Source organism: Erigeron canadensis, chromosome 3 (genome assembly GCF_010389155.1).
Source record: "Erigeron canadensis isolate Cc75 chromosome 3, C_canadensis_v1, whole genome shotgun sequence".
Lineage (NCBI taxonomy): Eukaryota > Viridiplantae > Streptophyta > Magnoliopsida > Asterales > Asteraceae > Erigeron > Erigeron canadensis.
This window is the reverse complement of record NC_057763.1, coordinates 22995344-23018407: the sequence shown is the minus strand read 5'-3', so window position 1 is coordinate 23018407 and position 23064 is coordinate 22995344. Positions and strand designations below refer to the sequence as shown.

The window sequence follows — 23064 nt, the reverse complement described above, 5'->3', positions numbered from 1 at the left end:
AGTAGCCTAATTATCCTCTTAAAAGCCTTAAATCAAGAAAAGTGTAATCCATTTATTATTTCTCCTAAACTCATTCTTTGATTTCACTAAGTGTCATAATTACATAATTAAAAGGATTTTTAGTAGGATTAGTTAAGAAGATTAATCATTTTTTTTAATTTAATTGCATAAGTATTTGGTTCTGAAACCAATAAACTAATTCGATGTTTAGTTATATCTTTTACATCAACTGTCAAATATATTTACAAACATATTTACATTGAACAAATTTCTTTAAGTCAATTAGATTATCCCATTAATCCGATATAAATTGATTGAAAAAATTATGACTTTCACTTAGTCCATATCCGATATATCGTCGACTCACTACTACTACTAGTGACAAATCACAGATATTTAGTGTGAAATCAGGTTTGATGATAATAGCCCACGTGTCGGACAGTCCAAGTATCTTCTGATTCTCTACTTACAAACCAAACTAATAATATTATATTATAACTACAATTTATAAATAAAAAAAGCAGCCGCAGCGCCCAGTGTCCCTCACTCATTCCATCTTTTTTTATATTTTGGTTTTATTCTATTCTAGGGTTTATTAATCCATCCATCTTTAAAGTGGTAAATCCCAATTATTACTCATTTCTTTTATATTTTAATTCTGTTTTTCTTTTCTTTTTGTGCTTGTTATTATTACCAGTTATAATTCATTTCAATATACTAATACTACTCAATAGTAAGTAAATATGGAATGATTGTTGTTATTATTAATGATTAAGCTTTTCAATTTTATCACACTGAATATTAAACTTAGGGTTTAGAGTTTAGGGTTTTACATATGTAGTTTTGTTTAAATGGCCATACATACAGTAACTATTATAATTATATAGTTATGACCTATACATATAAGTTAGCTATATAAGAATAGGGGTAGAGCACATTTTGCATGTTAATTACTTAATGTTCAAGGGGTATTTTGAACCCAACTTATGAAACTAGTCTTTAGTTATTAGAGCTCTGCATACTTCCCAATTGGATGTCACTGATGTCTTGAATGCTAACTAGTAACTACTAACTCGCTGTTCCAAAAAAAAAAAATGAAACTAGTCTTTAGTTGTTAGAAATATTAGGTACTAATTTAGCGAGCTTAGACACACTTTTGGCTTACGTCTCACCTTTGAACTGAACAGGCAACTTGGACATTTTTAGCCCGAAAACGGGACTTTTTTTAAAAAATATAAGTAGGCATGTAAAAAATGGGGCCGAACGCCTAAATTTAAGTAGCTTTGCTCTTGAGACGACCCCGTGATGTTTTATATGTGAAAAAAAGGGTACATTACATAAAACATAGGATTTGTGAAAGTAGTTTCTATTACATTGCTGTTTTTGGTTTGGTAAATTGTGATACTCATGAGAACTCAAATATATATCGACTTCTATGTTCTGATGGCATCTCATTTTCAGGTTTTGGTTTTGAATAGTTGGTTTCTCTTGTTAGACAATATGGCTTCGGTTCATTGTCCTCGTATTGTTTCAAACCATCAACATGCTCATCCTGCTGGGCACATATCTAGTCTTCATTTACCTAGCTTTGCAGATAAAAATCTGCCTTTTAAATCCACCCTAAACTTTGGGTTTTCGTCTCTGAAATCAAAGCCTTTCAAACCTATTTTAAGGGCTGAATCACAGCTACTTCATTGTGCTGGGGGTGGTAGTGGTATTGGTGGCGTCGGACATAGCGGCGGAGGTGGTGGTGGTGGAGGCAGTGGCGATGGCGGTGGAACTTTAGATAGTCTTGGGCCGATGGGCTTTCTTCTTAGTGGGTGGAGAGCAAGGGTGGCTGCTGATCCCCAGTTTCCGTTTAAGGTCTTAATGGAGGAAGTGGTGGGTGTGAGTTCGGCTGTTATCGGTGACATGGCATCTCGTCCGAATTTCGGACTCAACGAGCTTGATTTCGTCTTTTCAACACTTGTTGTAGGATCCATTCTCAATTTCACGCTTATGTATCTATTAGCACCCACTATGGGATCTACAACAGCAGGCCTGCCTTTCATTTTTGCCAACTGTCCTACAAGCCACATGTTTGAACCTGGTCCGTTTAGCCTCATGAACCGTTTGGGAACACTTGTATACAAAGGAACTCTGTTTGCAGCTGTCGGTTTTGGCGCTGGCCTTGTGGGAACTGCTCTATCGAATGGGTTGATCAAGATGAGGAAGAAGATGGATCCCAACTTTGAGTCTCCAAACAAACCGCCACCCACATTGTTGAATGCTATGACTTGGGCAGCTCATATGGGTGTGAGTAGTAACCTAAGGTACCAAACTCTTAACGGAATCGAGTTCTTGCTGGCAAAAGCGCTGCCACCTGTTCTGTTCAAAGCTTGTGTGATTGGATTGAGAATGACAAACAATGTTCTTGGCGGGATGACGTTTGTGATGTTGGCAAGGGTAACCGGATCACAGAGTTCTGGTGCAGAAAAGGAGACCGAGAAGAATGCTAGTCTTCTTGATGAGGAGCATCGGGTTCAGCTCAAGTGAATGTTTATGTGTATTCATGTGTTTTTATATCAATCTATAAAAGGTAAATCGATATTAGGATCTATGAAAGCTGAATGATTTTTTGCCATGTTCCTTGAATTTGGGTATCAATCAGCTTACTTTTTGATCGTTTCTACCGCAATAAGAGGATCTGAGACAGTCGAGCTAGGTTTTTAGATTGTGTTTAGAGACTTGTTTTTAGCATTTTCCAGTATGGATAGTTGCGTTATTGCTTTCTTTGCATTAATAAAGTCCTCCAGTTTTACTTATATCGGCTTTTAACTTGTAATTTCTGTTTTCTGTATAAATTCTTGGGTCTTGTTATAGCCATTTATAATAGTTGATGTGTAGCAAAAGAGAGTAGAGTGGCTCCATCACAAGCATGGTGGTCGAGAGTCGAGAGTTAAGTTGCAGACAGTCCGAGTTAGTGACCCTGTCATCAGGACACATCACTTGGCCGAAAGGTATCTCATTTTCTTCAAGGCTGGACCTAAAGTCAAGGTTTGGAGTTTCCTTTTCAAGTTGATTATGCAGATAGTTATACAGATTATATAATAAGTAATATCAATGGACCAAGAGTAGCAGAAAAAGGATATGAAATAGATTGTCATCCTTCTAATTAAGTAATGAGTTTTAGTCTGAAAGTTGGATTTAATGTATATAACATGCACAAAGTAATGATGGCCGGCCGAAACTTGGCAGCTGACGATGGGGCCTGTGTGGGATGCTATGAAACTGTTCCATATTTTGGTTGAATCGTGCGGCTTGTAGCTTATGTGTGTTATGCTTCAGTGGGATGCATAGATTATGGTAGTTGATGTTTCTACTAGTTTATTCATGATGGGATCGGTTCAAGCATTAAACTTGCTTCGTGGAATATATATTTGGCTATTTGCACCTTTCTCAAATTGAATGGCTTAAAAAGTAATTTGAGTAGGAGTTATGCCGTATGCTCCATAGAAAATGCTTATACATTCTCATCTAATGTATATTTCTTTATACTTCAGTTAGATTAATCTTTTAACAGCATTTAGTAAGGTTTAATACAAAATAAAACTATTCGGATAACCCCGCTGGAATAAAAAAACATAGATACTAGAAATTAAATTTAACAAACCACACAGGATGATTTGTGAAATTTGCTCTCAAAAGTTCAAAATATTAGCCATTTTTACTGGAAAAAAGAGAGAAAGAAACGGAATAAAGTATTGCGATATGGTTTATTTATAAGTTTTTTATAATTCATTTTAGAGAGATGGGAAGATATTGCAATGCTAAAAACGATAGAGGGCAAATGACAAAAGGAACACAAAAGCAAAAGCCGACAGCAGCTCCAGCCTTAAAAAGAAAAGTAGTCGTAGCGAATAGCGATAAAAAAAAAAAAGGGTAAGAATGCATGCTGTTCGGGCTTGTATTCTAATGCAATGCACTTGTACGTTTCCTTACATCAAGAGACCATCCTGATGCGATATCTATCTACCAATTTTTCTGTTACTTTTGTTTAGGGGGCCGGTTTTCTCGCAACATCTCATTTCTCCTTTCTAACCAATCTTCATATGTCACTACTAATTTTTTAAATTTCTCACTCCTAATTGTCATTACAATTTTATTGGTAATGTCATCTTTCCTTGCATTTTATCCCTTATTACAATTAAATATATAAAAACCATTCAGGGACATTTTTATAATATATCAATCATTTATATGATATGTCGTGTGGCTGTGTCTATGAAATTTGCATTGCGTATTCGATTTTTTCATATTTTAAAGTGTAAAATCTAAGAAAATGATGGGTCCTAATCTAGTGATTTTAGAAAGGATTAATAATGGAGACTGAGACTAATGATAAAACTTAAGCGTAAATTTAAAATGCGATTTAAAGGTGTCCGTATGTGACTTAATCTAATGTCTTATAAAAAAGTCTTTTTACACCGAAATGCTACAAATTTTTAGAGGAAACAACCTTTTATAAATACGTAAATAATATATTAAAAGTGATTCAAAAATCTATATACAAGTTACCAGTGTTACTTTGTGCATTAACATTTGGAGTTTCAAATATTACGAGTAGTAGAAATGGTAATGTCGGATCATAACAGATGCCCATCTTCTACTCCTACTAAGTTTTGCAACTCCTTTGATAATCGGTATGTTGCTATTTTTATTTATTCATTATTTTTTGTTTCATGCATATTATATATTATGTATGTATGTATGTTACTGGTACTAATGTTTATTGTCATTCCAGCTTTAGCTGGGTGGTAGATTTCGGAATATTTGTGGTAATATAAGGAGTAAGAGTAAAAATGATGCAACATTTAGGTGTTAAAAAAGTAGTAATTTTGATTGCCTAGGGATGGGGATTGTGATTTATGAATTTTGGTAAAGTTAGGAAAGTGTAAATTCTTATTTATGTATCACAGTATCCAAATTCCGTAAAACTGTGACTCCTGTGTGTGAGTCTAGCGTACGTGCAGTGTAAACGCCGAGGTCAGAGGTTTAAATCTCGTCTTCGTGTTCCTTTTTAACTATATTGTTATATGATTTAGCTCTCTCGTGTTGGCTAAGGTACTAGTCGTTGAGGGTCAGTTAGGCTTTCTTTAGTAGGCTACCTACTAATTTAGAATCTCGTAGAGGGTTGGTGATGTGGCTGGCTCTACGGGTCTTTCAGGATGTCCGGGGTTTCCAGGTCACTAAATGTTCCCGGGAGCGGTTTCTTTTATGCAGGTAAAAAAGTAATAATAAAAGAAAAGTTTTCAAAGCAATTATGCGGGTTGGTAATTAGAAGCTTGTTTCCTGCAAAATTGGCTATCGAAGAGAACCAAAACATTCAAAGCAATAACTATAATTTTCAATAAATGCAAGCACATTGGAGTACATTCTCCATATGAAAAGAGTTAGATGTTTGTGTATAAACTCATGGATATTTTAGGGAAATTGACCCTATTCGTATGAATACTCATGCCGTTCACTCTTACTGCTTCAGAAGTTAGACTCGCCACACCAGTCCTATGTTACAGTCTTAGAATTTGGCCCAAAGCTACCCTCTGAAGAAAGACATACTTCTCTTCAGATCATGATTGTACACATTGCCTGCTCTGAATATACACTACTCATACACTATGTTAATATTGATAACATATAAGCTTAATTGTAATTAAGCAGCGCAACGATGTGTTGCAATATCTTTTTGTGTGATGCACATCGAAATGCATAATCCACATCTTCATGAGGCCTGTTGTTCATAACCTCTTGTCGTCACCAGATATACTAAACCACAAGTGTCATAATAATTGTTCTAAAATATTATACCCTCCTATTTCAGCATTAAGTACAATCTTCTCATTTTCCGGAGTTTCATCCTGTCATTATTTTAGTTTGTTTCTGCATCGATGTAGCGTATACTGTATTAAGTGTTAATGTGTTATACATGTTCCCAGAATCTTTTCAGATGTCCCTGGGGATATTACTATCACCGTTGATAACATCTCATTTCTACTCCACAAGTTCCCTCTAGTATCTCAAAGTGGAAAAATAAGGAAAATGGTGGCAGAAGCTAAGGACCCGAATCTTTCAAAGTTGGATCTCATCAATTTACCAGGTGGGCCCGAGGCATTTGAACTTTCTGCCAAGTTTTGTTATGGTATCAACTTTGAGATCACAACCGCAAACATAGCCCATCTTCATTGTGCCGCAGAGTACCTGGAAATGACAGATTATTACCGAGACGAAAACCTTATTACGCGTACAGAAGCCTATTTAGATTCAGTTGTGACTCAAAGTCTTGAAAAATCAGTAGAAGTCTTGTGTTCATGTGAGACAATACTACAGTTTGCAGATAATGTGGGAATTATAGACAAATGTGTTGATGCAATTGCCAACAATGCATGCAAGGAGCAATTAGTTGCAGGTTTATCTCGTTTAGAATGCAATAGTGGCCCCATAGAAGGAAATTCTAGGTTCCTAGAATGGTGGATTGAAGATCTTTCTGTTCTAAAAATTGATCTATATCAGAGGGTTATTTCAGCAATTGCAAGTAGAGGTATTCGACAAGATAGTGTAATTGCCTCTATAATGCATTATGCTCATTCATCTCTAAAAGGTATTGGGAAATCTCAAATTTGGAATCCAGCAAGAACAACTCCTGTTACAGTGGAGAAGGGTCAAAGGGTGATTGTTGAAACGCTTGTAAATTTACTGCCAACTGAGAAGAGTTCATCTATCCCAATCGATTTTCTCTTTGGGATGCTAAGAATGGCAATTATGGTGGATTCAAGTCTTGCTTGTAGGCTTTCTCTTGAAAGAAGGATTGCTGTTAGATTAGAGATGGTTTCACTTGATGATCTTCTGATTCCGTCAGTTCAAAATGGTGATTCTTTGTTTGATGTTGATACCATTCATAGAATATTAGTGCATTTTTTGCAAATAATTGAGCAGGAAGATGATGAAGATTGTGGGTATGAGTCAGATGGCGACATCGGTTCTCCCAGTCATGGTTCTTTGCTAAAAGTTGGGCGGCTGATCGATGCATATCTAGCAGAAATTGCTCCTGATCCTTACTTGAGTTTTCAAAAGTTTGTTGCTATGATTGAAGTATTGCCAGATTATGCTCGTGTCATCGATGACGGACTTTACAGAGCTGTTGATATCTATCTGAAGGTAACTTCCAATACAAAGTCTTCTATACCAAAAAACACTAAAGGTGACAAAATGGGCGGGTCAAGTGGTCTGGGTAACATGTCAAAATGGGTCTAGGTTCAATTGATAGGGTTGACTTGGAAACATTTTTTTGTCTGTATTGTCCATTATTTTGTAAATAGCTGATGCTTAAATCATGATTACAATAACCATGTTACTAATATATTAATTTAATTATTTAGTAGACTGCGATGTAGGAGGCTTTATCTTTAAAATTAAATTTTAAATGACTTTTGACCCATTTGATTCGATAGTGATAAACTAATACCCGACTGGTATCTAATCTCCGATTCTAGGACATTGATTCGTTTTCCACTACGGGCCTTGTATGTCGAGTCGGTCTTTCTGTGTTCCACTAGGGCCTTTTGGGTCTCCACTTAATGAAGTTAGAAGAAGTGCTTTCCGTTTATGAAATTTTTTTGTGTTACTGTTGTGGGATCTCATTTAGCTGAGTCTTATGTTAGGTGGTTTATTGATGTTAGGTGTTTATGTTGGTTCAAAGGTTAGGTGCTAGGTTAGGTCATTTAATCCCTATGTTATACTGATCCACAATTTCAGATATTACATATTATTCGCACAACTTCATATTTTGTTAATTTTTTTTGGGCAAAAGTCTTTACGCTTGGTTAATATTTTTTAGCCAAAAAAGGTTTTGTTCAGTTATGTCTTCCTTAATAGCATTTTGCAGTCCCAGATAAAAAATGTAGGCCAGGTCGACCCTTTCATAGAATGGGTAAAAATTGTCTTCTCTAACAGGATTCTTAGTGCTGCAGTCTAGTTCAATTCCTTACAAAACTGTAAACTGAAGTAACTCTACTTGGTTTCAACTTTTCTTACCCTACTTGAACTTCAAGTTACTTCAATCGAAACCGAAACAATTTTCTTTTCAGTTGAGTTTGTTGGTTCGAATCGTTTTATAGCTACTGCTTCATCTGATTTTGCAATGAGCAGAGGTGGTAAATGGGCAGGTCGGGTATGGACTAATGAGCGCAAATGATTGTAGGCCAGCAGGTTGTCTTGACTTAAAAATCTATATTTTTTCAGTAAATATTTTGCATCGCTGTATAACTACAAAAGCAAATAAAATAACTCATTGCATAAAACTTATTTAGGACATATAAATTTAAAAAAAAAACACACTCTAGAGATAAAAGACAACTCCAATTAAACGATTCAAAAGTGTTGATGCCAAATTTCTCTTATTATATTCGACTTGCAAAACTAACTGGTTATTGTGATGAATTAGGCTCATCCGATGCTGTCTGAACAAGAACGTAGGAAACTATGCAAAGTCATAGATTGTGAAAAGCTTTCCCAAGAAGCATGCAATCACGCAGCACAAAATGATCGTCTTCCAGCCCACATGGCTGTTCGTGTCCTGTACTTTGAACAGCTCAGACTAAAGACTGCCATAACTGGACCATCAGCTCTGTCAGGTTACATGTCCCAAAAGATGAGCAGCAGTGGCGCACCGAGTGCACCCATGTCTCCACGGGACACATATGCGTCTCTAAGACGAGAGAACCGTGACCTCAGGTTAGAGATTTCAAGAATGCGAGTTAGGCTAAGCGATCTTGAGAAGGAACAAGTTTGTATGAAGCAAGGGATGCTAGATAAATCAGGACATGGGAAGACTTTTTTGACTTCTCTATCGAAAGGGATTGGAAGATTTGGAATTTTCGGGGGTCCCACTAGTGGGAAACAACCCAAGTCCGGGAACGGGAGAAAGTCAAGGTCAACGACTCGGAAGAGGGGATACTCTATTTCCTGATTCGATATAAAATTGAAATCCTTAAACCTCCCTAAAGATGTGTCTAACAAGAAGATGAATTGACGCATGTCAAAATCAATGAAGAAGATAAAGTCCGAAAATGTATATGATATGTGTCAATTGTCGAATAGATTAGACATGTTTGTAGGCATATATAATTAGTTTATGTCAGATTACTCGACGTACTTATTCAGTTGAGATGCCATCAATCAGATTTGTTCCAAGTGAGATATTTTAGAATTTTGCTTTATTGGAGAAATGAAACACTCTCAAGGTCATAAACATATCTTGTAAACATGAAAACTACGTGATTCGTAAACGTAACAAATACACTCTTCAGATCCGTATGACTGTATGGGATTGCAACGAAAACACCGTGGAGTAAAACCGGTGGCGCGACCTCCGCATGATAGGGTATTTTCTCCTGTCTTGGTTTCCCGTTATTAACAAGAGTTTTTTACCCCCTTTTATGATTTTTGTAGTTAAGGTCTTGAGTTCGTTTATTGTATTTTATTGTAGAATTTTCTTTGTATCTGTTACTCTTATTTGTGATCTCTATTAACTTGCTAGTTGATCACCTTTTAATAATACTTTACTTATGGTTTTAAAAAACAACTAGGATTTGATTACATACAAAATGTCATGTTTAAAAAAATCGTGTTAATGTTTAATGAATATTTATTGATATTTTGGGGATGATAGGCCAATAAACAGTCGTAGTTAAGATGGGGTAGCTCACCCATACCAGCAAGCGTATGATTCAATATATATTTCATACATACATACGTTAATTTTCTTGTTAACCCAACACACAATATTATATTAAATTGCTACAATGTTTTTCAGGTAAACGACACTGACAAGTCCAACCTTCGTTGACCTTTTCATGATTGTATTATAATCATGTTGTATTAAAAATCATATATTACTTTAATGGGATCATACGACTTTTGATCTTTAATTGATAATCCCCAGAGTTTTTCAATACCGTTATTTGTTAGAGACACTCTCGATTTTATTCAAAACTAGAGTGAAGACCTGTGCAATGCACGGTTTGAATTTTATATTTTTGTCAAACGCTATATTAACGAACGTGGTTTCGTCTTATAAACACAAATATAAAACTTGGAAGGGGCTGTCTTGGAACGGTATATTTACTCAGTCTACCGCACCCTACACGGTTTAAAATCAAACTATAATTACCAGGTAGTCAAAGAAAGGGGCTGTCTTGGAACTGTTAAAACTATTGGTGCCAATATGATCACAGCAGTGGATTTATTCGCTTATGATTTCCAGTATTGTAAATGCATCCCAACTTGGAAAACTTGTCAATATTATCATCAAATCATAATATACAATTATATTCAATCCTAACACACAACTAAATTACAGTACTCCCTTATAAGAACAATACAAAAAAGGACATTTTCTTATGTAGTGTCTCAGTCCGGGCCCATTTTTACCCGCTACCCAACACGGCCCAAACTCTCCCATTTTATAGCCTCTAACCTAAACAGTTAGCAATATAAACACATTCAACTCGTTGCCCACCCGACCCGACTCACACACTTTACAGCCTCAAACCAAAACATAAGTAATAATGCAACCGTTTAAATCCATTGACCCATAGAACCAACTTGCCTCTCTTACAACCTCTAGACTAAATATCAAAAAAATAAATATAAATGAACTCATTTCAACCCATTGACCAAACTCAACAGAAAAATTTCCTAATTTACCACCTCTAACCTATACTTTATTTGAAAAAGGAAAACATGGATATTAAAAACGTGTTGATTATTATTTTCATTAGAAGTCAACCAATGATATATATCCAACACGTGTTGATCATTTTCTTCCTTTAAATTATTTATCCCTTTCAATGGGAAACAAAAGCTTCGATTGGAGTTGAAACCTGTTGCACGATCAGATAAATAGATTAGAGTTATAGCTAGTTAAACGATAACTGAAGACAATAAGATTCCTCGAGCCAATTTGTTTTGTAATGAAATGGATAACGTGAAAAGAGAGATATATAGAGGAGTGGATGATAGTTTCTAAATACCTATCATCTTGAATTGAAGTTAATGCTTTTACATCCTCAAACACTCTCTATACCCTGAAATAAGAATATCGGTTAAAGACAAACAAATATACAAATGCATATAAATCATTATCAAAGAATATGACTAACATAATACCAAGAATTCAGAAACCACTCTTTTAGGCATTTCATCAAACTCTTAAAGTGTAACCTTATAATATGGCACAACAAAAGCATTAAAAAGAAAAAAAACTCACAATTTTTAAGTACCTAAATTAAAAAAGAAGAGATGAAATAGAAACAGAGGAGTTTCAATCCAAAATTTTCATTCATTTTTCAATTTATAATAAATCAAAAAAATGGTCATAACCAAAAAGTAATGTCATAAACCGTATCTGTTCTTCACCTTATAGAGATGGATTGAAAGAACTGGTATGATAATTTTTGGAAGAAATTTTTGAGTAATAATGGTGGGAAATTGAATGGGTTAGTATGAGGGGCATCAACATTATAATTATTATTTGTTTGTATTTTGCAATTACGTAAGTGAAAGGATGGAGGCTGGGTTTATTTTTATAAAACCGATTGGAATCTTTTATGTTGGGCTGATGAATTATAAGGGATATCAAAAGGTTATAGTTAATGACTTAAATCATTTACTTGTACTATTATTGTCATACTAATACCAAATTACCAATATCAAAATGGTGAAATTATAGATTATTAATCCTTAATACTCCTTCATATATATAATTAAAACCTCATTTAATACCCTAATGAATGAAGTGCCAAAAAACATCAGGCCTTCAACTTTATATTATAATAGATTTTGAATTCGATCTTTATGAATGACAAACCTAAGGTTTTTTTTCCCTCCAGATACTTAACGGCTATGATACGTGCAAGACTTCACCATTATATGATGAGGTTCCCTAGTGTCATATCCCAACCGAGTGTTCGGAAAAAAAAATCCCCAAAAAATGCTAAATAAACATTGGATCCTCTAAAGCTATTGAATTATAAAATTAAAGATCAAAATTCAAAAGTTGTACTCGTATTTGAATTTCAAAAGATGCCTTAATATGATTGACCCACGTTGTAAATCAACGTATAACTTATCTAATTTAAAGGGAAAGATATATCAGAAATGAAATTACAAGGTGGTTTAGTGACTAGTCTATCCTGTTTTTTTAGGTTCAAAATTTCTTAAGTAAACATCTTGAGAGTGAAAAAACAAACTAGTCCGAAAGCTCATGGAAACATCCCCTTTTTAAAACGAACAAAAAAGACTTGACGTTTCCAAGTAACATAACATGAACATGAAAACCTTCTACGGTACCTATTTATACACATGGAAAATGCACATCTAACATCAACTACCATGTTATCATTCTCATCGAGTGAATTTATTCCATTATTTAAGTTTACAAAACAAAACATAAAATGCTTAAATTTTTTTTTTTTTAAAAAAAAACAACAACAAAAGGAAGCATGTTGACTAAAACGAAAACACGGTGTACGGACGTGACTAGTTTAGCACCTTGATTAATTCTAATTAAGAATTTTACTAGGTTGTGTGATTATGGTAGAACATTAATTTGTATAGGAATAAGTATTGGGGTTTGAGTATATAATAATATAATAATATAAAATAAATAAGATATGATTTAAATACACGTACGCAAAGATCGATGTAGCTAATATAATTAGCTAAAAAGTAGAGAATGTTGGGGGATTACTTGAGTGAAGGTATGACCAACAGAGTTGGGTGGGCAGTTCAGTCTACTCCATGACTAAAGTGATTGAGTGTGTAAACAATAAACACTAAATTTTCTTATAATCTCAACATGTTAGATTAATTCTCATGCATATGTATAAGTTTTGGACTCATTTCTATCCATTAATAACTTTTGGAAAATGCTAAATACAGCCTTAACGTGCATAAAAACACTTGTACTTTCCATATTAAAAGTCCACTCTTTAATTTTTATGATAAATATACAAATAATTTATGCACCTTAAATACAACCCTAAAAGCTGTATTTAGCAAACCCCATAACTTTTTTGGGAGTAAATTATATGATATCACCCCTTAATTTTATCAATTCTCAATAAATAACAACTCAAGTGGACCGTGACTGATTTTCATTTTTTTCGATTACTTTATTTTAAAAAAGTAAGCATTTTGTATTCTCGAATTAAGACTAGTTGGTATTAGAATATATACTCGCAGCAACGCAAGGCTTACTAACTTCTTTTGGTTAATCCGACGGGAAGCACTAACAAAATAAATCTCGTTGTAAACACTTTGGTGATGTGATGATATATGTTATTTATAGTTTTTTTTATTTTATTTTTTTGATTTACAGCAAAACTTAAATATCTAATAAACCATGCACTCGAATACTATAGAGGGTGGTTGCATAAGCTAAAAAGTCATAACTAACAAGAAGAATAATATAATACATATACAATTAGTTAATTAATAATAATGATAATTGTATATATTTTATCTGCAATTTGTGATAATTGGGGAGAGTTTATATATAAAAGGAGTGTGGGTCTAGGATGGATGAGCAGCTAGCCATAAATATATATTTTGCTCTCTAGCTACTCTGCCTGTCCCCAACATATATATCACCCCCGGCCCATTGTCAAACAGAGTGGTTAAGTTGCTTCTTCTACTCCCTTTCTTTATTCATTCATTACACAAACACACATTTTTGTCTATTTGTGTGTATGTGTGAGATATATAGAAAGAAACCATTATTTGAGCTCTCGAGATCTGTTTTCTTGTTTTTGCTTAATTAACCTTCCGTTTACTTCACGAACGTAGCAACTCAGTTTTTCTAGCCCCAACCATTTTCATTTTACACACATACACACACGTGTAGTGCATGTGTGTATATGTTGAGTTATAACATTTTCTTATCTGCCTGCTTCCAAATTTAGCTACTGCTAAATATGCTGATGCAACTTTGTTGAGCTATTTATTGTGTTACATAACATTCTATATATCTATATCTTGGTACTACATCTGAATTTCAGAGGAGTTCTAAAGGTAACACACTCTTGAATTATGACATTTTCTCATTCTCTCTATACATTCATAAATAATTTACACTCTTTTTTTTATATATTTATTTGTAAATCTTTTGCTAGCTAGCTAGGAAATGCATTAGTTTTATACTGTATTTTATGACGACATTATATAGTGTCAAGATCCATCAACGAATCGTTTTAGTCCCATGGTGGACAGGTTATTGTAAATATGTGTGGATTTTGTGTAGATGTTTACATAATTGTCTTTGTTGGAATAAACATGATTCGATTCGAGTGATAAAGCATCCCCAATCGTCCTGTGGAACCTGTAAGAGTATAAAGCATAATTGCTATTGATTTCGGGTTCCCATAACAAGATGATTGAGTAATAATGGGATGAACTCGACTAATGTTATGCACGAATTAGATGAGGAAGACACACGAAAATTAGTGAGGGATTAGTGTCTCATTAACCTTAACTTAGGGTTTATGACTCTCTATTTATAATTAGAGTATTTACACATTTAACCCCTTTGATGTTTAATGTGTGTAACATTAGTCCTCATAGTTCTAATCATCTAATGGAAAACCCTATAGTACGTCTTTAAGAGTAAATACCGTCCATTATATATTTATTAGACATAGGAATTTCAGTTATCGTCAATTATCATAGACGGTCACACTAACGTGGTTCCAACATGTCTATGAAAAAAAAATGAGAAAATGAAGATTTAGCAGTAGTGTCTAGCTATGGCCAGTTGAAAATTAAAATCTTCATAGTTATCAATTATTATTACGAGAGATAGTGTCCACGCGTTGCAGCGGTAAGATGGTGGGGTGGTAGGTAATAGCAGGTGATAAGGCATAGAGTATGATAGTTAAATGCCTTAGCCGTACGCCCTCGAATTTGAAAATTCATCGAAAGTATATCGAATGACATCTCTAATGAAAGAGTACGAAATTTTAAGAACACCCATGCAATTTTTATAATTTATCGATATACGGTTTTTGAGATAAAAGATCTTGAATAAATTAGAGGAATAAAATGATTTATGCAGGAGATAGAAAAAATGAGTGGTTGAGATTTGAGAAGAGAAAGAAAAATGAGTAGTTGAGATTTAAATGTATTATAGGTATATTAGGTAGAAATGTTTAAATTAATGAATAAAAAAGAGAGACAATTTAAGTACTTTAAATTCATCTTTTGAGAATTTCAAAAAAAGGGTCCTCCTTTATAATATATTATTATTATTATTATTATTATTATTATTATTATTATTATTATTATTATATTATTATTATTATTATTATTATTATTATTATTATTATTATTATTATTATTTTTGAACAGCTTCATAGTTATCAATTTGGTTATGGTTTTGGTGAACAAGAGTTTAGATTGTGTTTAGTCGTAAAAAAACTCAGTGTTTGTAAACAATTTGTTTGTAAGTGTAATATTAATATAGAAAGATTGTTCAAAAAAGATTATGATGACATATGATTTTTTAAAAATTGTATTCCTACACATCCTTTTAATTTAATTATGAAATCATCATACTTTTTTTTTGTTTTTTTTTTCCAACCAAATGTGTTTTAACGTGTGTCCATCACTACACAACTTTTGTTTCCGTTTAGTTTCATTTTTTACATAATAGTTTGTCACAACTTTCCAACTTATTTAACGATGTTATTATACATTTTAATATGACAACATATTTTAAAGCTATGAGGATATCATTCGGTTTATTTGCAAAACGTCTATTAGTTCGGGTTGATTAACTAGTACAAGTAAAGAATGAAATTTATGGGTATCATTTGGACAAATGGAAAGAAACATGAGATAGAATGTGTAAGGAATTGCAGTACCCATATATGTCTTTATTTGTAAAACAAAAATAAAAGAATAATAATCATAGCTGTTTAGTCTATTTCATTCCTTTGATGTTTCATGTATTACTGCTGTGCAATGGTACAATAATTGACTTGGCACCCTTTAGTTTTGTGTCTGCTAGATATATGCCAATTGGACTGTAGTTTCTTAGCATTTTGCCATGTTACTTTGAATTGGTCTATTTTAAGAATAAGGCCAACTCCTTTTGATCAGTTAAGAGCTGACCCTTTCTGTAGTTCTGTGTATACATCGATTCTTGAATTCGTTATATCATACATCGTTACTATAGTTTCTTATCATCCGATTCTATGATCAATGATTGTTAGAATCGACGGGGATTTGTCAAACTTTATGCATTGGTGTCATTGCAGGACTCATGCCTATAATCACCTCTGCGACATTTTATTGAGCTTGAGCCGAGGCAGAAAAAATGAAGCTGCATTCCGTTGAGGTTCAGTCTTTGCTGTTTTTCGTTCTGCTGATCTTGCCACTAATCACTGCTGATTTGAACTCGGACAAAATTGCCCTTCTGAATTTTGCTGCTTCTGTTCCTCAAGGTCGGAAACTCAACTGGAAAAATAAAACCTCAGTTTGTACATCATGGTCCGGTGTCAGTTGCAATGGCAGACGTGTAACTACTCTTCGGTTGCCTGGTATTGGACTCTACGGTCCTATTCCACCCAACACATTAGGAAACCTTGATGCACTTACTATCCTTAGTCTGCACTCTAATTTTCTTAATGGAAGTCTTCCATCTGATATTCTTTCCTTACCTTCTCTTAGCGATATATACCTTAACAAAAACTCGTTTTCTGGTGAAATACCTTCTGATCTCTCTTCACAACTAGTAACACTCGATCTTTCCTCCAACTCTTTCACTGGAAACATTCCTGACTCGATACAGAATTTGACAAATCTCAATACATTAAACCTTCAGAGAAACTTGCTCACTGGATCCGTTCCTGATCTCCAAAGTTCAAATCTTAAAAACTTGAATGTTAGCAATAACCAACTTAATGGATCGATTCCAACATCGTTAAAAAAGTTCCCTGCATCAGCCTTTGGTGGGAATTCCGGGCTTTGTGGGTCACCCCTTACCCAGTGTGTATCACCATCACCCGCACCCTCACCATCACCCACACCATCACCATCACCATCACCATCACCCACACCTAGAGCATCACCATCATCATCACCACCATTACCATCACCCTCAACTAATGTAAATATACCTCCTCCACGAATGCGTGTTCCTCCTGCCCAAAGATTACCTTCTCAACAAAAGGACAACAAGAAACTAAGCAAAGGCGCTGTAATTGCCATTTCCGTGGTTTCTTCTTCTGTGCTATTGCTTCTTCTTTTAACACTACTACTATTCTGTGCAAAAAAGAAAGAAGGTGTAGCAAGTGGGAGTAAAAGTAAAGCTTTAGGCATAGGGAGAATCGAAACGCCTAAAGAAGACTTTAGTAGTGGGGTGCAAGAACCAGCTGGGAGGAACAAGTTAGTTTTCTTTGACAGAACATCTTATAAGTTTGATCTTGAAGACTTACTTAGAGCGTCTGCTGAAGTTCTTGGAAAAGGAGGTTATGGCACCACTTATAAAGCGATTTTAGGAGAAGGGACAATGGTGGTTGTAAAAAGACTAAAAGAAGTTGTCGTTGGAAAAAGAGGATTTGAACAACAAATGGAGATTATTGGGAATGTTGCAAAACATCCAAATGTAGTTCCTCTTCTTGCTTATTACTATTCAAAAGATGAAAAGCTACTTATTTATGATTGTGCAACATCGGGTAGCTTGTCATCGCTATTACATGGTATGTCATCTATATTTTGCATCTACATTGTGAAATTGCTCTATGTTGATAATTTACTTGCTATATCACAAAAAAAATGTATATTTCATATAGCTATACATCGTGCACAATACTAGTACTTGTTCTGTATGGCTAAAATGTTGTATACTTACTGCTTCCCATGAAACATATATGACCCTTTTCTTTTTAAGCAACACAAGCAATCTTTAACCACAAGAAATTCCTTTTCATGATATAGGTAACAGGGGTTCAGGAAGAACGCTCGACTGGGAAACTAGACTAAAAGTTGCTCTAGGAACAGCAAAAGGAATAGCACACATTCATTTGGCAAATGGAGGAAAACTATGTCATGGAAACATCAAATCTGCCAATGTACTTCTCGATCAAGACAACCAAGGACATGTAACAGATTTCGGGCTAACTCCTCTTATGGGCATTCCTACTCTGCCTCCTAGAACATCAGGCTACCATGCACCTGAAGTAATAGATTCCAAAAAAGCCACTCAAAAGTCCGATATCTACAGCTTTGGAGTTCTATTACTTGAAATGCTGACTGGGAAAGCACCAGTCCAGTCATCATCTGCCGCGGGTCAAGATGAAGTAGTGGACCTCCCAAGATGGGTTCAGTCCGTTGTCAGAGAAGAATGGACTGCTGAGGTATTTGATGTGGACCTTATTAAGTATCAAAATGTAGAAGAAGAAATGGTTCAGATGCTTCAAATAGCCATGACTTGTGTGTCTAAAACACCTGAAACGCGACCAAAAATGGATCAAGTGGTTAGAATGATAGCCGAAATCAGGTTGTTGGATCATGAGTATCCTCAATCTTCAAGCCAAACGCCATGATTAAGAATTGTGTAATGTAACAGCATCTGCAGTTAAAATAGAATTCTCTTTATTTATCACTTGTTTGTTTGATTTTTAGAACATGTATGAAGGAAATGTATAATGTTGTTATAGAAATCATTATTCATCATTTGTTTTTGCTTTTAAACATTATAAAATTGTTTGTTTATCCAATTCAATTCAAAATGGTTCTTGTTAGTTTTTTAAGAGTTCTTTTTTTTTTGGAACGGTTTTTAAGAGTTAATTTAACTTTACGAAATTCAAATCTAGAAATCTAAATATACTAATTATAAAAAAAAAAAAAAGAAGAAGAAAACAAACTTTTAATTTTTAACAAGTGTTACTAATTTGAAAAGTACTTCAACTTGTACCAAATATTTTTAACTGATCATAAAAAAATTTGTACAGTTAGAAAAAAATGACTAGAACTTCTTTTGTGACCCCTTGACCAAGTACCGGTGAGGTGGTGATCATAATATGTTAAATTGATTTTATTTATTTTTTTAAACCCTATTTTTTATTCTTGCTTACATGTATATTCCATCACATTTTGTATATGAAACATAATATCCTAATCAATGGCGGAACTTGAAATATTTTTTGGAGGGGTCAAACTTCATTTGATGTTCGTGTGTTATGTATCGCATATTAAACATAATTTCATGATTATTTTTATATTTAGCTTATTGATGTACTCATTATCACTATCTATATTTGTATAACTAAACAAACAATACAGCTAGTTAAGTATATGTTTTATAAGTGATTTATAAAATTACATATATACTATTATAATCTATCATCAATCATCATGTATATATAATAAACTATAAATGAAATAGAATAGAAAAGGTTAAAATAGAAAGGAGGCCGCAATGGAAGATAATGAGAAATAACAAAAAAGGGGGGGGGGGGGGGGGGGGGTTGGGGTTCAAAGTTCAAACCCCTAACCTCTCAAACATAAAACAATATTTGTATTTACTAACAAAATATACATATCTTAACCTGAATTTTTTTTCACTGTGTTACAGTTCATTCCGTTGCATATCATTGGTGTATATAATAATATGTCTGTGATTCGAATTTATAAATTAGTATTATTTATTATTTAATTATTATTTATCTACTAATGTAAATAAATGTGATTGACAATTTTTAAAACAACATAAAACTACATTTTACCATCATGATTATAGATTACATAATATTATTACCAATATGTTCATTTGAATCCTTAATTTTTCATGAAACCCAAGGACCAAATCCTAGCCATTTGATCATCTCAATCAAAAGATATGATTGAAACTTATGCCTTAATTAAAAAAACATGGAGGAGCATATATGTAAATTTGCTTAATAAAAGAAAAACTTTATTTTTCCCTTTCCTCCCCCCGATGGAAACACACACAAACACACACTCTCTCCCTCTCTCTTCCTCCTTGGACGGTGACCACCACCACCATATCCGACCGCCGCCACCACCACTACCACTACAATCTGGATCTTTATGTCAAACCACTAGCAACAACAACAATAAGTGGAAGATGATGTTTTAGATATTATTAGAATGATACTTTATGTAGTTTATGTTTTTTTATATAAAAAATGGATAAACAAAGCATTTTTATCCATGATTTGTAGTTTTTTTCTCTTATTTTTGTTTTTTATATGATAAGAAGTTGTATCTTTGGTTGTTGTTGTTTAAAAATTTTATAATGAGTTTTGCCCACAAAGTGTTTGATGAAATGTTTAAACCAAAATGTATGTACTAAATCAAATTTGATTATATACGTATTTACTGATTGTACAGCCAATCATACTTGATTATACATAAATCTATTCTAAAATCTGAATTTGTTAAATTTGTGTTTTGTAACTTTGTTTGTGCAATCAAATTTGATTTTGTATTGAGGTTTTAGTTACTTGTGTTCTTATGCCTAGAATCATATTTGATTTTACTTTTACAGTGTAAAAATCCTATATATAATGAACTATACAAAATCAAAAATGATTTTACGCATACATTGCGAAAATCCTATTCAAAATCAACTATTCAAAATCAAAAATGATTTTACGCATACACTGGGGAAAACCTATACAAAATCATATATGATTTTTTATAACACATTGAGACAAAACCAAATGAGTTTCATACAAAGAAAACCATTTAAAATCAAAAATGATTTTACCCATAGAGTGTCAAAACCCTATACAAAATCATATATGAATTTATTCATACATCTAGCCAAAAAAAAGTGAGTTCGGTATCATTAAACATATTCAAAATCATATATGATTTTGTATATGCTTCTGTACAAATAAACTTATTCAAAATCAAAATTGGCTTTAAGCATACACTATGAAAATTTTATTCAAAATCATATGTGATTTTACGTATAAATTTGAGACAAGGCAAATGAGTTATATACAAATAAACCTATTTAAAATCAATTTTGATTTTATGCATACAGTGTGAAAAACTTATACAAAATCATATATGATTTTACGCATACATTAATTGTCAAGAAAATATACAAAATCATATATGATTTTGTGTAACACATTGAGTCAAACCAAATGACTTCCTTAAAAAGAAATTTATTCAAAATCATTTTTGATTTTAGTCATAAAGTCTGAAAACCTATTCAAAATGAAAATATTTTACGCATACATTAGGGAAAAGCTATACAAAATCATATGATTTTGTATAACACATTGAGACAAAACAAAATGAGTTACATACCAAGAAACCCATTTAAAATCAAAAATGATTTTAAGAATACAGCGTGAAGGCCCCCGTGATCACACTTCCCCCTCGGATTAGCTTTTAGCCCCCAAGGGTTTAAAGTTTATGGTTTTAGAATGCAATTTTTCTAAAATGTATACATAAAATCATATATGATTTTGCATTGATATTTAACATTATACATGTGAAATCAAATTTGATTAGCAATTAAGCTTTAGTTTAGGGTTTGAATTCATAGATTTAGCCTACGACTTCAAACCCTAAACTAAAGCGCGGGGCCGAAGGCCCCCGTGATCACACTTCCCCTTCGGATTAGCTTTTAGCCCCCAAGGGTTTAAAGTTTAAGGCTTTATAATGTAACTTTTCTAAAATGCATGCATAAAATTAAAAATGATTTTGCATAGATTTTTAACATTATACATGTGAAATCATTTTTGATTAGAAATTAAGCTTTAGTTTAGGGTTTGAATTCGTAGGGTTAGCCGTTAGACTTCAAACCCTAAACTAAAGCGCGGGGCCGAAGACCCCTGTTTTGGTCAAAAATTACCTAAGATAATCTACGTTGAAGACTTAGATTAATTATGTAACCAAACTTTCGTTCGTGAGGTTGTGTGCTTAAAGATCTTGAAAGGTCAGTATACTGAGATGTTAACATAATTGCGAAAATGTACCGTATTGCTAAATATTGAATAATCATGTAAAATAATGTTAAAATGAATATTTTTTTATCAAGATAGGACTGTAAAAGTAAAAACCTACTTATAAAATCTAATAAATAAACATTTAAAGTGCCAAGATCTTGAATAAAAAATGTTAAAACGTGATTATACTTAATAATTCGTTGAAAAATAATATAAATGCATAAAATATGATTAACTAAAGTATTTGAACGTAAATAAAAAGATTACTTTGTAAAAGTTGATCAGATTAAGCAAAACGTAAAGATATTAGCGATAATTGTAAGATAAACGATAAATAAAGTAAAATGCATAAAAGGAGTATGAACACCGTGATTTGTTGACGAGGAAAAGCCCTTAATCCTTCTGTTTTGCCGGCATAAAACCCCCGGAAGGAAGCAATCGTCCCTCTGTGCTACTTTTAATATTATAAATCTAAGATAATTACAATTCGAGAGCGTAAGTGATTGATCCAAGTGTTACAACGATGAAAAGTGTTAAAAGTATAAAGTTGCACTGCCCAGCTTGAGTGTCATTTTACATTTTCCAGACTATGTTGGATCTTTTTAAATCTCTCTTTTGGTTGTGAGATACGAAAATACAACCTATGATACTCTGGTACCTTTGTTTCTGGTGAGGTATCAGAAAACTTGTTAAAGTTAGAATAACAAAAAAAAATTTAGTTGGCTGTCAATAATACATATTATATGGCTTCAGAAAACTTGTTACAGTTAGAATAATGAATTTTAGATCTGATTTCAATGGGGGCTTTAGATGAAGGTTATAATAATCTGGTTTTGGATAATGGAATGAAACTTTGTAGCAAGTTTGAGCAAGAAACAGAGGCAGTTTTATTAGCTTTGAGAGATGCTGTCAAAGTTTCACCGGAGGTTTAATTGTAATTATGCTTATAGTTATATGTTCAATATCGTGTTTTAAATGTTTATTTACGGATTGTACGAGCTAAAAGATGAAATTTGTAAATAGTGATTTGCTCTGG

The 23064-nt window shown here is 33.3% G+C and overlaps 3 protein-coding genes across 3 annotated transcripts; all 3 read left to right on the top strand.

Moving 5' to 3' along the window:
• The first annotated feature begins 503 nt into the window (after positions 1-503).
• On the top strand, positions 504-2804 carry LOC122592579 (protein RETICULATA-RELATED 3, chloroplastic-like). The gene is made up of 2 exons (XM_043764841.1): positions 504-618; positions 1462-2804. The coding sequence occupies exon 2, from the start codon at positions 1501-1503 to the stop codon at positions 2533-2535; it is 1035 nt and encodes a 344-aa protein (XP_043620776.1). The 5' UTR covers positions 504-618; positions 1462-1500; the 3' UTR covers positions 2536-2804.
• A 1792-nt stretch (positions 2805-4596) lies between these two features.
• On the top strand, positions 4597-9464 carry LOC122594092 (BTB/POZ domain-containing protein At3g08570). The gene is made up of 3 exons (XM_043766568.1): positions 4597-4682; positions 5976-7194; positions 8480-9464. Exons 1-3 carry the CDS (start codon positions 4612-4614, stop codon positions 9002-9004), a joined length of 1815 nt encoding a protein of 604 aa, XP_043622503.1. The 5' UTR covers positions 4597-4611; the 3' UTR covers positions 9005-9464.
• A 4561-nt stretch (positions 9465-14025) lies between these two features.
• Positions 14026-18771, top strand: LOC122593765 (probable inactive receptor kinase At5g58300). The gene is made up of 3 exons (XM_043766210.1): positions 14026-14109; positions 16353-17795; positions 18034-18771. The coding sequence occupies exons 2-3, from the start codon at positions 16412-16414 to the stop codon at positions 18639-18641; spliced, it is 1992 nt and encodes a 663-aa protein (XP_043622145.1). The 5' UTR covers positions 14026-14109; positions 16353-16411; the 3' UTR covers positions 18642-18771.
• The last annotated feature ends 4293 nt before the right edge of the window (positions 18772-23064 follow it).

Excerpts from the sequence above, each read along its gene's own strand:
- LOC122592579 (XM_043764841.1), top strand. The coding sequence starts at position 1,501 with ATGGCTTCGGTTCATTGTCCTCGTATTGTTTCAAACCATCAACATGCT.
- LOC122594092 (XM_043766568.1), top strand. The coding sequence starts at position 4,612 with ATGGTAATGTCGGATCATAACAGATGCCCATCTTCTACTCCTACTAAG. Across the intron at positions 4,683-5,975 it reads TGCAACTCCTTTGATAATCG|AATCTTTTCAGATGTCCCTG; the intron begins GTATGTTGCTAT and ends ACATGTTCCCAG. Across the intron at positions 7,195-8,479 it reads CTGTTGATATCTATCTGAAG|GCTCATCCGATGCTGTCTGA; the intron begins GTAACTTCCAAT and ends GTGATGAATTAG.
- LOC122593765 (XM_043766210.1), top strand. The coding sequence starts at position 16,412 with ATGAAGCTGCATTCCGTTGAGGTTCAGTCTTTGCTGTTTTTCGTTCTG. Across the intron at positions 17,796-18,033 it reads CTTGTCATCGCTATTACATG|GTAACAGGGGTTCAGGAAGA; the intron begins GTATGTCATCTA and ends TTCATGATATAG.